The sequence below is a fragment of the Staurois parvus genome, unplaced genomic scaffold (genome assembly GCF_062004578.1).
Source record: "Staurois parvus isolate SC_StPar_1 unplaced genomic scaffold, SC_StPar_1.0 ptg001418l, whole genome shotgun sequence".
In the NCBI taxonomy this organism is placed as follows: Eukaryota; Metazoa; Chordata; class Amphibia; order Anura; family Ranidae; genus Staurois; species Staurois parvus.
The window spans coordinates 118773-135085 of NW_028319214.1; the positions used below are offsets into that span (position 1 = coordinate 118773).

The 16313-nt window shown below is 41.5% G+C and overlaps 1 protein-coding gene across 1 annotated transcript in view; it reads left to right on the forward strand.

The window, feature by feature from the left end:
* LOC149436096 (ceramide transfer protein) overlaps positions 1-16313 on the forward strand; it is a 139755-nt gene that overhangs the window by 105964 nt on the left and 17478 nt on the right. Inside the window, exons 8-11 of the mRNA XM_089661967.1 lie at positions 788-945; positions 4758-4850; positions 10930-11013; positions 14605-14697. Of these exons, the coding sequence (XP_089518093.1) occupies positions 788-945; positions 4758-4850; positions 10930-11013; positions 14605-14697 (428 nt within the window). The remainder of the gene's footprint in view (positions 1-787; positions 946-4757; positions 4851-10929; positions 11014-14604; positions 14698-16313) is intronic.

Genomic DNA, 16313 nt, shown 5'->3' on the forward strand with positions numbered 1-16313 from the left:
TCATTATTTCACTTTGATTTTCAGTGTCTTTGATGGAAATTAAAAATTATCAACCTACAGAGGACTGAATTCAAATAATGGGGCATCCATACGTTACTAACGCATTTCCCAGTCCATATCAGTATAGATATCCAGCATGATATTTTTTTTCCCCTATTAAGATCTGTTGTGTTTTCAAAGTGTTCCTTTAATTTTTTTGGTGTGTTTAATATGCGCTGTGGATACAGTGTTTGTTTTTATAACACTTGATCACCGCAAAACCTCTCATTTCATACTCCCTTTAAGAGTCAATTGCTTAATTTCTCTCCACAGGTAATCTATAGCCTCTGGTTCTATATCCATCCATCCGCAGTGACTTTATTATCTTGAGTGTAGATGCACTTTAATCTCTCCTAGGACATATGGCACCAGAAGTGTCTGTATGCACTGCTGTCTGCTTCCCTTTGCATTGACAAAGTTTGAGATGGCCTTTCTAGCTTAAAATGCTCAGGACATTGCATGGGAGATCTGCTGCATTGGGAGAGGTTGTATCGAGCCATGAAATGGCTGTCTTGGTTTTTATATAAAGTGTGTAGGTTGACTCTGATGTTGACTTGTGGTACTCTGGTAATCATGCCTCTAAAACCAGTAACCAGCATATCAAAATTTAGTTTGTGGGGTTTTCTTTTTTTTGTTTTTTTAGTTTTATGGTTGTTTTCTATTGTATTGCACTGTATGTTACGGAAGCAACAGTATAAAAAAAATTTGTTTCATTCTTTGTTCTAAGTACAATTCTCTTTTCTTTCAGTGTTCCCACATGTGACGCCCAAGGGGATTAATGGCATTGATTTTAAAGGAGAAGCCATCACTTTCAAAGCTACTACAGCAGGAATTCTGGCCACGCTTTCGCATTGCATTGACCTTATGGTTAAGCGGGAGGACAGTTGGCAAAAAAGGCTGGACAAGGTGTGTTTTTGCTAGTTCTAGATATCAGGTTGACCCATTTGTCTATATTCGCATAAGCTAGTTAACCACTTGAAGATCAGGCGTGTTCTGACACTTTTTTTTTTGTCTACAAGTGAAAATCCGCATTTTTTTTTTTTTTTTTATCAACCAAGGCCCTAGAGAATACAATGGTGGTCATTGCAAATTTGTCACATAGCATTTGCGCAGCGGCTTTTCAAACACAATTTGTTTATGGAAAAAAATACATGAAAAAAAACAAGACAGTCCCTTTTTCTGCAGCCTGAGATGCACATTACATGAATGAACAGGAGTCTGTATATTCATTCACAAAACTGTGGTATAGTAAACACGGTTCACTATGCTCCAGTGATGAATGGACAGCACCGGTTTACCTACAAACACCCCCCTCTCCATTCTGATGACCGCTTCCCTGTGTGCCCCAGCAACATCTGCTGCCAGCGGGAGGATGGAGGGGGAGCATTGCAGGGGTCAGAATGAACAGAGTTGCAAATTCTCTGTGGCTGCCCTGCAGCACCCAAAGCCAGAGTGTGTGGAGAAAAGCCAGAGCCTGCAGAGTACCAACAGGGGATCAAGGCTGCGGGGGCTGGTTTGGCGGGGGGGAATGTAGGAAAGGGAAAGACACAAAATGGCAGCTGTAAGGTGGGCAGAGAATGAAGAGGAGACACTGGACTGGAGATACATTAGCGGTATTGGGGGGAGGGGGGTTAATTTTTTTTTTTGGAATGTCAGGTCCATACTGCCGGCCAGGTAGCAAGCAGTTCAGTAGGTTCGTACACCGTAAGGACCTCGCAGCAAAAGGGTTATAGATAAAAAAAAATAAAAATAGGCAATGTTTAAATCTGTCAGAACTGGAAGTGACGTCCATGACGTTCCTTCTGGCCTCCCTAGACAATAGAAACAGCCGGGGACCAAATCATGTACGTGATTTGGCGTCAAGTGGTTAAAATAATGTGTCACCTGCATTTCTAGGCATTGCACCTTTTGTGTTGGCCTTTCACAAGCATTTCGGTAAGTTTCAGTAGTAGTTTGAGAAAAATCTTATGCTTTAAGTGGGTGTGCAACAATATTGGAAAAGCACACAGGTGGCGCTAACACCTTTGGTTTGCCAGCTCTGAGGAAAGGGACACGTCCTAGAAATGCGTCCGCAGACTGACCTCACCACCAGTCAGATACGCCATCACGTTGGGCCATCCCAGTGGCTCCATAGGCTTTTTTTTATGCCACTCATATTGTAAGCGTTTTTTTTTTTTTTTTTTTTTTAATTTTAAATAAACCTTGGATAATGTGCTAGGTGTTTGCGCTGCCCAGGGGTGTATTTACCACGAGGCAAACAAGGCGTTTGCCTAGGGTGGAATTTTTGATGGGGGGGCGGAAGTGTGGCCGAAGTGTGGTAAATTATGGAGCCCCAGCTGCTTACTAGGGATTCGGATTTTTAAAATACTTGTCCCCCCAGCAGGCAAACTAAAACTTCCACACTGCACCCAGTAGGAGTGAGGGTGCAGTGTGGAAGTTTTAGTTTGTCTGCCGTTTACTGAACAGCTGGGATGAGAGAGCACACTGACTTTCAGCGGGACGGTGAGCTTACCCCGCTGTCGGAACAGATCCAAGGATGAGGAGGACGGATCGGTGGGCAGATCCCAGGTGCATGCAGGGAAGGGTCCTGTTGTCAGGCAAGCTCCGAAATGGCGGCGTGTGCCTGGACATGCGGGGTGGAGGTGGTGGTTTCCTGCTCTATGCTGCAGCTGCCACCTGTGATCCTGGTAGCGATCTTCTGACTGCCTGATACACGGCTAGTCATCCTGACTCCATGTAGAGGAGCCGCAGGACTGTGAGACCTGGGGGGGATTGGTAAACCTAAGGTGTGGGGGAGGGGGGGTATTTGAGGGGTGATCAGAATGGAGGGGGGGGGGTGCGATCAGGTTGGCGGTATGTGTGGGGGGAGGGGGGTGCAATCAGGTTGGCGGTATGTGTGGGGGGAGGGGGGTGCAGTCAGGTTGGCGGTATGTGTGGGGGGAGGGGGGTGCAATCAGGTTGGCGGTATGTGTGGGGGGGGGGGGGGGGGGGTGTGATCAGGTTGGCGGTATGTGTGGGGGGAGGGGGGTGCAATCAGGTTGGCGGTATGTGTGGGGGGAGGGGGGTGCAGTCAGGTTGGCGGTATGTGTGGGGGGAGGGGGGTGCAATCAGGTTGGCGGTATGTGTGGGGGGAGGGGGGTGCAATCAGGTTGGCGGTATGTGTGTGGGGGGGGGGGGTGCAATCAGGTTGGCGGTGTGTGGGGGGGGGGTGATCAGGTTGGCGGTATAATGGAGGGTGCGATCAGGTTGGCAATATGTGGGGGACATGATCAGAAGGGCATGCACTGCGGTATATGTATGGGGTGGATTCCTTTGGGGTAGGTGGGATAAACTATAGGGCGTGCATATTGGGATGGCGAGTATCCAGGAAGGGTTGCGCCTTTTTTTTTTTAAATTTAGGGGGGCTGCCTGATTTTTGTGTTGCCTAGGGCAGCACAAACAACATACACTACTGGCGCCATCTGTGTGATTCTTTTCCAGTTTCGGTTTGATCTCCCAGTCTTAGGAGGGCTGCGTCGCCAAGATTGTATTCCAAGGCCATTAATACATTTAATACATCTGATTCCCTGGTTTCTTCCTGGCATTGACCCCTTTGAGGCGCTGGAGTTATTTCTTTCAGTGCAACAATATTGGCAGAGTTTTAACTGTCCTTTTTAGGGCCAGTTCACACCACAAAAACATACTTTGGATACGTTTCGGATGAGTCTTTGCTTACAGTTCACACCACACTCCGTTCCAGTGTTTTTTTTGGGTTTTTTAAGCATTTTACTCTTTCAGTACAGTTCTGTGCAGAAAAAATGCAGCCCTTAGGGCTGATTCATACCAGATACAGTCCAGTGCGTTTTTTTTTTTTTCATTTTTTTCCTGCATCAAAAATACATGGACAGTGTTTTCCATGTATTTCAATGACCGAAGTTCTCACCAGTGCAGTCAGTTCCAGTCAGTTTCCGGTGCAGAAAAGAAAAAAGTAGAACATGCTGCATTTTTTTCTGCACAGAACTGTACTGGAACATAGCAAAACACACAAAAAAATGCATTGGAACAGAATGTGGTGTGAACTGTAAGCAAAAACATATCCAGAATGCATCCTGGGTGCATTTTTGTGGTCTGATTGAGTTTTTAGTGTATATTGTGGAGCTTCCTCTGGTTCAGCTGTTGGTGTTATATAGCATAGAGAGGGAGGTTTTATCACTACTCCACTAACCTTTCTATCTGTTCTTAAGCTTGACTATACATTATACTATTTTCTTCGGTTTCCTTTAGATTTTTCTTCAACTGTGTAGTGCAAAGGCATGCATGATTGCATACAAATTGAAAGTGTTTCGGTTTGACTTGCTATTATGTGGTTTTGGTGAATCTAAAGGAAAAATTGTACAAGAAATTGTATGATTTCCAGGTAGAATCAGCCCGGCTGTAACACCCAGAACTGAGTATGATTAAAAGATGAGAGAATACCATACTGGGTCTTGTGAAGCTTCTCCATCAGGCCTCATCTTGAGGTGATTGACAAAATATAGTGGATAATTATGAATTTAGAATACTTTTCTTTTGTGTAAGAATGGGTAAATTTGTGTAAAATTCAAAAGTTCCTTTTAGACCATAACTGACTGTGTAGAATAATCCTCTTAATAAACCTTTTTCATACACATACTGTAGTTGAATAGACACATGTATAGGAGATGGTACACAGAAATAAGATTTCTATTCTCTTTCTGTAGGAAGTTGAAAAAAGGAGGCGTGTTGAAGAAGCATACAAGAATGCCATGACTGAACTAAAGAAGAAATCTCATTTTGGAGGACCAGACTATGAGGTATGTCACCCTTCATTGCAAGAAGTAGTATCTGAGTGATGATGTGAAAATGTGTAACTTGCATTTCTTGATGTTGCTCCCGAGTGCTCACATGCTGCTAAGGGTCAAGCCTTATTTTCCTAAGGGCCAAGCCACTCCTTCCCAAGGGCTTCAGATGGTCTTTAACCTAGTAAATTGTAATCCTACCCCTGCACAGTTATTTACTTTTGTTATCGGGACTGGCTGCCAGCATAACACGCTCTTAACTAGCAAACACATACAACACGCTGAAAATAAACTATTTTCTTTCCTCCCAGACCTTTTGTGACACCTGTTGGCGGTTATAGCCAAGTCCCAACAGCCGTCAACCTGTCTCTGCATTAATTCTGTCTCCTACTCAGGTGTCCAGTGACACTCCTTCCATTCTACAGGTCTTTTGCTCTTTTTATGTTTCCTTATACTCCTCTAAAGTTTCCTAACCTGAGGAAAAGCTAACTGATTTCCTTGCTGACTTTAACCTCCCAGAGCTTTCAGTTGCAGATAGGAGACGACTAAACGCTCCTTAGAATTCCAATCAGCAGTGGTCTCCTTTGCCAACTCTAAGGCTCCAGGTAGTGATGGACTACCAATCGAAATATATAAAGGTTTGGAGAGTTACTCCTTCCTGAATTACTCAATACAATACAGGCCACTAAGACTCAAAAATCTCTTCCATCCTCCATGAACGAGGCAATTAGTAGGAATAGTAGTTCTTCTGAAGCTGGGGAAGGACCCTACTCAGGCGGAATCATACCGCCCAATTTCACTATTGCCCACAGATTTAAAGATTTTAACAAAGGTACTTGCAACACGGCTTTCCAAAGCAATTGCTAAACTCATACACCCAGATCAGTTGGGGTTCGTCCGCAGCTGATCGACTGCCATTAATCTTCGATGGCTATATCTCAATTTGCAGTTACCACAGGAGAATATGGGCAACAGAGCACTTCTCTCCCTTGATGTCGCAAAGGCATTCGATATATATATATATATATATATATATATATATATATCTCTATATATATATATCTCTTAGTTACATCTTTGTTCTGTAAATATTTTTATTGCTCCTGTTCGACCTTTTTAGTAATAAAGCTTTCTTTATGAAAGTGTTGAACTGTTTCTATAGCTTTGTATTGCAACTCTCAAATTCCTGCCTCTAAAGAGATGCTACTGTGGTTGTTTAAACCTCTGTATAACTGGCCTGCGGACCATTTTATACAGACGATTATCTCAATCATTATAGTGTTATAGCAGATAACACCGAGTTTCCTCTTTCTCTGTACAAAAAGGAGGTGGTGGCAGTGTGAAGGGTTAATTGTGTAATTAACCTGACCCAGGCTCAGGTTGCCGGTACATCGATCTGTATCCATTAGCTGGAAAATCACTGTGCAGGGTGCAGCTGGGTGTGGCATTGTTACGCACGTCACATTGCGGTTTTAGATCGGCTAGCCCTTTGGTCACGAGTTTGGGTGAGAAGGTCTGGGGTCTGACGCTGCGATCGTGACAGCACCCTTCTCCATATGCTGTGGAAATGCCCTAAACTAACAAGATACTGGACATACATTGTTGAAATGATAAATAGAATTTGGAATATAAATATTCCCTGGATTTGTTTGAGGGCCCTAGATGAGGAACTTTATACCACGCATATTTACATTGCAGTTCTTCAAGTGCTGTTTGTGCTGCACCCCCCTCTCATGTGACATGGTTTAAAACGGCCAGCACCTAGTCAGAAAAATGAATCTATATGTGGAAATTTACAGGAAATCTATAGGATGCATAGTTAGGCACATCAGGACTAGCACCACTCCAACTAGTCAGAGACAGAATACTAAGTGGGGGAGTCCCTTCTGGCTTGATATGTCACTGCCCCTTACTCCCTTCTCAGAAGAGTTGAAGCTATTATAGCTGTAAAGGGTGGGCCAACTCAATATTGAACCCTATGGACTAAGACTGGGATGCCATTAAAGTTCATGTGCGTGTAAAGGCAGGTGTCCAAGTATTTTTGGCAATATAGTGTATCTACTAGGTAAATACAAGAACCTGTTGTTTAGGCTCCATAGGTACTACTGTTATGCTGATTATTATGTAGAGTGTGAGTTACCACTGTATGTGCTTGGGTACAGTTAACGTATATGTGTAGGCATATGTAAGCAATATGCTGATTGTCCTTGTATATCGCTCATATTAACGGGTTAGTGACTGGCAATCTAGCAATTTTTGAAAATTTTTCTTTAGTGATTATAGAGGCTCATCTATCCCCCCTTTCATACACCTATGAGCAGTCTTTCCACCCTGATGATAGACAATGGATGATGATGATGATAGACAAGGATGATATTTTTAAGACCATGCCCCAAGTAGCTATTTCGGCACATCAGGAGATGCAGTATAAGTCCATGGTTTAGCAATCATGGAAACCTACTGTACGCTTTTCCTGTACTCAATCGTTATTACATTAGATGTGAGGGGAAGTGTTCAGTGCTCCTAGAGCAAGCTGCTTGCTCTAGGGGCATTTGTGCATGCTTTCTCCTGAGTTTGGCCCTCTGTCACACAGCGCTCCATGCCCCCACTCCCTCCTCGGGAAGCTCCCGTTGCTGTGTCTCTGCCAATGAGGAGGGAGAGACTTGGGACAGCCACTGCTCTCGTGCACATCGCTGGGTTGAGATTGGGCTAAGGTATGTATTAGAGGGGACTGAGGGGGCAGCTGCATGCTGAAGGCTTTTTACCTTCATGCATAGAGTGCATGAAGGTAGAAAGCCTTTAGAACCACTTTAAGGAAAAAAATGGCTTTTTGGTTACTATTCACGGGACCCAAGTAAGTTGGTAGGAAATATACAAGAACGCCATAGACGGGCGCATCAAATTCACCTTTTCAGTGAATACTTTACATCAGCCATTCCCAACTGGGATTTTGTGGATACCCGTGGGAATCCACTAGAGGTTGCTAGCTGTTCATTGAGCTATAGCTGATTGACCTCCAAGTGCATAGTTCTAAGGCCGACAGCACTTGGCTAAGCCAGCAACATTACATCGTTCTGACCCACTACTGTTTTATTATTCTTACTGACTACCAAAGAAAGAAGCATTTTTTCCCACAGCCCTCAGGTGAGTTGATTTCAGTAAAGGCTTCCTGAGACCTGAAACTTATTTTAGGGGTTTCTTGGGGTTAAAAAGGTTTACAAAAAGCTGCTCTACTCAGAGCAGCCTTTCTAATGTAGAACCTGTAAGTGGATTTAGAGGCCATTTTACAAGTCATTGGCCTCAGCATGGACAGAGAAAAAGGTTTGCCTCAACAGCTCTACAAAGCTGTCACCGCTTCATGGAATAGGTCCTGCAAGCAATAGTACCCTACCCTAAGATTGTGTTACTGGCCCATCCTCTCATGTGCTGTCCTGGAAGATGATTGGAGAAAACTTCAATCTTCCAGGACAGCAGGGATTCCAATCCTAGGTTCTGTATGGTGTTATTAAATTAGTTTACTTTTGGTTTTTGCTTAATACTGAAGAGACTAGGTCACTGCTCTTTTTATTTAAATGTGGATGATATGTTTCCTATTTTAGGTAGGCAGAGCCTCTCTCATATGCTTGTATGCTGTCCTGGAAGATTCCTAGAAATTGAGTAACTCTGTTTTGCCTTCATAAATATACTGTGTGCACAATTATTAGGCAAGTGAGTATTTTGACCAAATCAAAATTTTTATTCATTTTGTCCAACTCCAACTGATGTGCTTAAATCCAATAAGCATTCACGTTTATACAGCTTGATGTCTATTTGTGTAATGAGGACGGGTGTGGCTTAAGGAGATCAACACCCTGTATCAAGGTGTGCATAACTGGGCAGCTTCTTTTCCTCGGGCACAATGGGCCAAAAAAAGAGATTTAAATGAATTTGAAAAGTCAAAAATTGTAAAGTCGTTCAGAGGGATGAAGCACTCTTGAAATTGCCAAGATATTGGGGCGTGATCACAGAACCATCAAATGTTTTGTTGCAAATTGTCAACAGGCTTGCAAGAAACTTGTTGAGAGAAAGATGCAAATTAACTGCAAAAGATTTGAGAAGAATCAAACGTGAAGATACCCAGGAGCCCATTGTCCTCCAGTGCTGTCATATTCCAGAACTGCAACCTACCTTGAGTGCCCAGAAGTACAAGGTGTTCAGTGCTCAGAGACATGGCCAAGGTATGGAAGGCTGAAACCCGACCACCACTGAACAAGACATGGCTGAATCAGTAATGGGCACAGAGCTACACTTCAACTCAGATGCCAGCAAGGTTGAGGTGGGTTGGTATGGGCTGGTATTATTAAAGATGAGCTATTTGGACCTTTTTCGGGTTGAAGATGGACTCAAAATGAACTCCCAAATCTTCCGCCAGTTTTTGGAAAACACTTTCTTCAAGCTGTGGTACAGGCAATAGTTTACATCTTTCAAGAAGACCATGATATTTATGCAGTACAATACACCATCGCATGCATTGAAGTACTCCTCTGCATGGCTAGCCAGTAAAGGCCTTAAAGATGAAAGAATAATGACATGGCCCCCTTCCTCACCTGACCTAAACCCTATTGAAAATTTGTGGGTCCTTCTTAAATGGGATATTTACGGTGGAGAAAAACCGTACACCTCTCTGAACAGTGTCTGGGAAGCTGTGGTTGCTGCAAAAAAGGTGATCGTCAACAGATCAAGAAACTGACAGACTTCATGAATGGAAGGCTTATGACTGTTATTGAAAAGAAGGGTGGCTATATTGGTCACTGATTTTTTTTTTTTTTTTCTCAATGTCAAAAATGTTTTTATTTGTAAATTTAGTTGTTTATTATTCTCACATTAACAGATGAAAATAAACAAGTTTGATGGGAACATTTTCGTTTTTCATTTAGTTGCATAATAATTCTGCACACTAGTAGTTGCCCAATAATTGTGCACAGAGATATTCTCCGAAGAAAGCCAAAACCTCATGTTTTACTTTCTGAAATATTTAGGTTTGAGATTCATTAACATTTTGGATTGACCAAGAGCACTGTAGTAGTTCAATAATGAAATGAATCCTCAAAAATACAACTTGTCTAGTAATTGTGCACACAGTGTATGTTTGTGTCCCATGTCTTGTTTTGTTTAGCAGTTATGACAATGTTAGGTTTAGTTTCGAAGTTCCCATCTAGACTACAGTTCTATCTGGGTATGACTAGGCTCAGTGTAAGACTATTTCTTGCAGAATCCTGCACCCTTGCCCTGTATTTATTGTGAATCAAATGATTCTTCTGAATAATGATGTGCTTTATTTCATTAACAAGAACGTAAGTCACATTACAGTGTCATTCAGTAATGCTGTGTTGTACACTGTACTATACGTTATACTGCACATTGCTCCACTCTGTGCAGAAAATTGTATATCCTGCCACTGTTTGCTCCCCTACTTCTAGCTAGCAGACACCATAAAGCACATTTTATGCAACTTTTCAAGTAAATAATTTGTGAATCCATGTTTGCCCAAAACAATTTTGATGCCATCAGAATGGAAAAGGTTTTGTAAATCGGGTTTTCACTGGAAAAAAGTTGGCTTGTGAAGGCGTAAAACTCGGTTATCAAAAAAGTAAGTTACATTACAGGGTCTGTTGGTAATGCTGTACTGTACATTATATACTATGCAAATTAGACGTGGGACAGCGGTATACAAATTCTAGCAGACACCAAATTCTGTTAATCTTTACTGGACATTCATTCCACTTGAGGACACAACAGGCAGGTCCATAATTCTAACTGTTTTCTAACAGATTTTAAAGCGGAATTTTGATTTGAATTATTTTAGGAAATGAAACCTATAAAAACATCTTATCAGTGTTTTTAATATGTGATTCATGTACAATTTCTTTAACTTGTAGTATGTAATCTGTATAGAAGTAACTTAATCTTCTTAAATTCTAATTAATCTTTCATTAATCATCTGCATTAGCAGGTGTTTCACAGAAGAAAATGCCAATGTCTGCAGGTGGAATAAAAGTATATGTTCAATGTATGTGTTACATATACAGAAATTAACAAGGTCTTGCTTTGACAGGAGGGACCCAACAGTCTTATCAATGAGGAAGAGTTCTTTGATGCTGTTGAGGCTGCTTTGGACCGACAAGACAAAATTGAGCAGGTAATGTTGGTTTAAATAAAGAAATAAATTGTCTGTTCCGTCCATCATACAGAGTGAAGAGAAAGTGATAAAACAGAAATATACACTTGAACTAAAAGATAAAACTGCGATTTCACAGCACAGGAAAAGTATAGTTAGTTTTATTTTCTAATTTAATTATTGGTAATAGTGACCACACTTGCATATGCTGAAATACCAGAAAGCAAGATGCTAGTCAGTCCAAAACAGGGAGGAGAATGTTCTGCAGGCTGATTACCTGTCCTTTCGATACAGTTAGACAAGTGGTCAGTAGCTATGCAAACATGAGCTATCATACATTACCTACTTGGAGCTTCAATTTCTGAAAAAAAATTTAAGGTAGTTTAATTTTAAGTTAGTTTTACATTTTCCATACATAAAAGACATGGCATAGCTCTGCGTTGCACAGCCAAATGTTCAGCTTAAACTATACTAAGTACCATGGTCAATAGCTTCTGTATATTGGCCATATAGCGTAGATATACTGACACAAGAATATGTTTAGTACTACAGTATACAAAGATATATCTTAGACAACTATGCATCTCCAATCCAGTGGCAATTTGGAGAAGTCTATATTATGTTACAGCATGACTATGCCCCTGTGTGCAGCCAAGTTCCATAAAGACCTAGTTTGAGGAGTATGGTGTATGTGCCAGGACCAGTCCCACTGTACTGCTTGCACATGTGCAATGAGGAACCAGCTGTGTGACATTAGGAAGTCAGTCTGCTCCAAAATACAAGATGGCAGCTCCCAGGATCTGCAGTGCAGTGAAGAATTGGTAGTAGGGAAGACAAAGCTGAACTTCATTGGTTGGCAGTGGTTTTTTAAGTTCGTAAAAGACTCTAAACTGAGACTGTGCTGTCTCTATATCTCACTTTAGTGTACATTTCATATATACACATGGTGCATGTAAAGTCTCAAGTGCATATTTTTGAACATACATATTGCGCACGCACACACAAAAAAGTTTGACATATTTGGAATGGTAAAGATTTAATCAGCCAGCTTTCATTGAAAAAAAAAAAAAAAATTGGCATGTAAAGACATGAAACTCCTTTCACCCTCTAGAGCAGTGTTTACCTTTTTTAAATTGGAGGAACCCTTGGAAAAAGGTTTGACATCTCTGGGAACCCCTGAAGAAATGTACAGCTCATGGAACATTGGTGTGATAAGCGAGCTGTTGATATAACAATTATTTTTTGACATGGCATTAAATAATAAAATCAATGTTAAAGTGTACCTGTGTATTATAAATCTTGTGTTTGCTTTTTTTTCTGCACAGACTCTCAATTCTGGGTCAAATTTGGGTTAAGCAGTGTACAGGGGGGCAGCAGGGCAAAGCATAGCGGGTCAGCAGCCTCCATTACATGGAGGGTAGCAGGGCACATGGGATCAGAGCACCTTACTTAGGATCATGGCACATGGGATCAGAGCACCTTACTTAGGATCATGGCACATAGGATCAGAGCACCTTGCATGGGATCAGGGCACATGAGCTTAAGGGTACCTTACATGGGATCAGGGCAAATGGCAGGGCAGCGGTCGTTTCATCTGCAGAGATAAGCAAGTCCTCCTCTTCTTCTGAGACTTTAGCTGTGCTGTTCCCCGCGCCCCTCATCCCATCCCATGTCAAATACAAGCACCCAAGATATAGACATGAGGAGGGGCCAGCGGGGATCAACACTGCATATCTACACAAGCAGAGCCACTTGTGTAGCTGTATGTGAGTCAGCAGAGGGGATGCTATCTACCTGTCAACTGCCTGTGACAAACAGGTAGATCACCGCAGAGCCCCAGTTGATAAACATTACTATAGAATTAAGCTGAATGTGTTAAATTGCAATAACAATGCACAAATGCTTCCCAGTGGCTGTTGATATTGTCCTTTTTATCATTGTATCGCCCAATACTTTAGAACCTTGATTTTACTGAAAGGTGTGACTGTTTAGTCTTTAATGCTAATCAGTATTGTTAGAAAGTATGTCAGTTTTAAAGATTACTTTGTAAAATTGTAATCCCCAAATGGTGGAGGGAATGATTTTTTAGGAATGTTCATTATGGGTTTGTTGCCATCTTGTGGGCACTACTTAGGCAGGCCATAGGCAGTCTGAATTCCTTTCCTGCAACCACAGATTGCAGGGAAGAAATTTGCACAATTCCCCCATCAACACAGACTGTGCTGACAGGACAGTCCCTCCTGCCGTGTGTGGGTGGCTTATCTGCCTTCTAGGTTTACATTATATGTGGTATTTGAAATCTTAAAAACAATCTGAGATTGATAGATCAACCATTGAAATTAATTATATCTAGTGTTTTCAGCCTTTTAACTGTGTGTAGGGTGTGTAATTTTACCACCTGCATCAATGGCATGTCCTTTTTAACAGGGAAGATCTGCTTGCTGTAGGGTAGAAGAGGACTGTCTAAAGCAGTTATTTTCTCTGTTTCAAATAAACAATATCCATGTCTTGTGCAAAGGTCCTGATGGGGCTGCAAGCGTGTTACTTTGCGTGCAGACGCATATGCATTAAAGGATAAGTTCACCTTAGGGAACATGTTACATGTTCCACCCATTTTTAGGGGGGAACATGTAACTTGCCACTGCTGCAGCCTCTCCCCAGCTCCCCGCCTCTAGTGACAGCAAGCCAGGGATCTTCTCCTCGAACTCACTGTCACAGTTTTAAAAGAAGTGAAAAAAGAAAAGAGTTCTGTGAATAAGATAACTACAACTATGGTCTGCCTTTTGTGGCTGTCAGCTTGTAGTAACACGACGCCGTTGAGCACTTTAGGTAGTTCATGGTTTCCCCCTGTCGTGGGACTGCCTGATTGTGCAAGGTACGAACAGATAGCTTCCACCAACAGTCTGCAGGAGTCCTGCATTGCACCCGTGATCTGCTGACCACAAGTACAATCCTTTGCAGGCTCCTATTAAAAAAAAAAAAAAAAAAAAAAAATTTTTTTTTCCTGCAAAAAGATGTGCATTTTATTTATTTTAACAGAGGAACTTCTCCTTTAAGCAAATCCTTTAGTATTTGTAACCAGTTTAGGATTTGTCAGTGCCTTAGTGGCATTTATTCAGTCACAGATCCTTAGTAGTCTGTGTCAGTAAAGGTATGAGTTACCAAGGCATCTAGCAGTGAACCTTCCACCATCATCCACTTTAGATGTGTGTGTACCTAGGCAGAGCTGACTGTCTTCTCAGATTCTTCTGATGAGCTCCTTTTTGTGTTACTTTTCTGATCACATTGACTATGGGAAATAAAAGCAAACAAATGCCTTTCCTTGAGCTGCAAGTGGGGTATAGTACACAGGTACTGCTGCAGCTTAGTAAAAAAAAAAAGTCGACATTGTGGAGGTTACTGCTACTTTGGGTTGGCCGTTCTTTATATAATCTCTATTCTATTAAATTTTAATTTGTGTATCAATTGAATGCCATGTGAAAAAAAAGTTTTTTTTTTTTTTTTTTAAGTACAGCTAAGAAAACCAGCACAAAAGAACTGGATAAATCTAACCACTTCCAATAAAAAAGTTGTTTGCCAATATTGTGTAACTTTTTTTTTTCTCTCCTTCAGTCTCAGTCAGAAAAGAGCCGGACACATTTATCTTCCCCTATGCCAACAAGTGATGCATTCACAGGAGTGGGAAGCCACCGATATGCCAGAACAGTGAGTCTTTTACTTTGCTTTACTTTTAATATTTATTATTTCATACTACTGATATGTAATTGTTACTGAGGATACAAATTACCAGTGCGGTTGTTTTTTTCAGCAGTACATTTAGTAGTGTGAAAGGAACATTGCCTAGGCAGGTAGGAATTACACTGTAAAGAACTGTGCTGTACTGAAAACTCCATATATTTCAGAGGTTATTAACCCTTTCTTGCCACCACCTACCAACCTTTTAAGTGGCTTGAAATGCTGAGAGGTGGGCATTCTGATCATGTGACTGCTGTCACAGCGGTCACATGATCGTAAAGCTCCTGATCGCCAGGAGCTTTCCGTGACACTTCAGTTACTGTAATGGGAGTGAGCTCTCAGCACAGTAAAATGTTTACATACAGATGCATATACAGTATGTGGCCACTTGGTGTTAAAGTCCAACTGCCAAGAGGCCGCATATATGCTTCCGGCCGGTGGGAACAGGTTAACAAATAGATTTTCAGTTGTGTAAGAAATTTACATACTATACAGTGCTCAGCGTAAATGATTGCACCCCTTTTGAAAAGTAAGATTTTAATCAATATCTCAATGAACAATTTCCATAATCGACATAACTGAGTTTTATAGAACATTTGTTTAGCTCATTACATGAACATAAGGTTAATAATATAACTTGGATTACAAAATCTTCAGTTTTACTCAAACTGATGTAAAAATGAACACACCCCACAACAAAAACTACTACATCTAGTATTTTGTATGACCTCCATGATTTGTAAGGACAGCACCAAGTCTTCTAGGCATGGAATGAACAAGTTGGCGACATACTGTAACATCAATCTTTTTCCATTCTTCAAGAACGACCTCTATTAGAGGCTGGATGGAGAGTGATGCTCAACTTGTCTCTTCAGAATTCCCCATAGGTGTTCGATTGGGTTCAGATTAGGAGACATACAGTACTTGGCCACTGAATCACTTTCACCCTGTTGTTGTTCATAAATACAACAGTGGCCGTAGATGTGTGTTTTTGTATCATTGTCATGTTGGAAAAGTGCATGACTAAGGGCACAAAGTGATGGTAGCATCTTCTCTTTCAAAATAGAGCAAAACGTCTGTGAATTCATGGTACCATCAATGAAATGCAGCTCCCTGAATCCAGCAGCACTGATGCAGCCCCACAGAAGAACACTGCTACTACCATGTTTCACTGTAGGCACCATGCATTTTTTTTTCTCTTTTTGTACTCCCATCACCTTTTCAAAACTATATGGCATCACAGCCAACAGTTTCAAATACATTTATCTTGGTCTCATCACTCCAGAGTACAGAGTCCCAGTAGTCATCTTTTTCAGCATGGGCCCTGGCAAATTCTAGGAGGGCTTTTCTGTGCATGGGCTTAAGGAGAGTCTTCCTTTGTGGATGACCCTCATGCATGCCATTCCTCTGCAGTGTACACCGTATTGTGTCACAGGAAACAATCATCCCAGTTTGGCTTTCTACTTCTTTAGCTAACTGCAGTAAACCTGCATGGTGATTTTCTTCAATCCTTCTCATCAGAAGACGCTCCTATCATGGACGTCTCTGTGAGATGATTGCAGTTCCATCTTTGTTACATTTTTGTA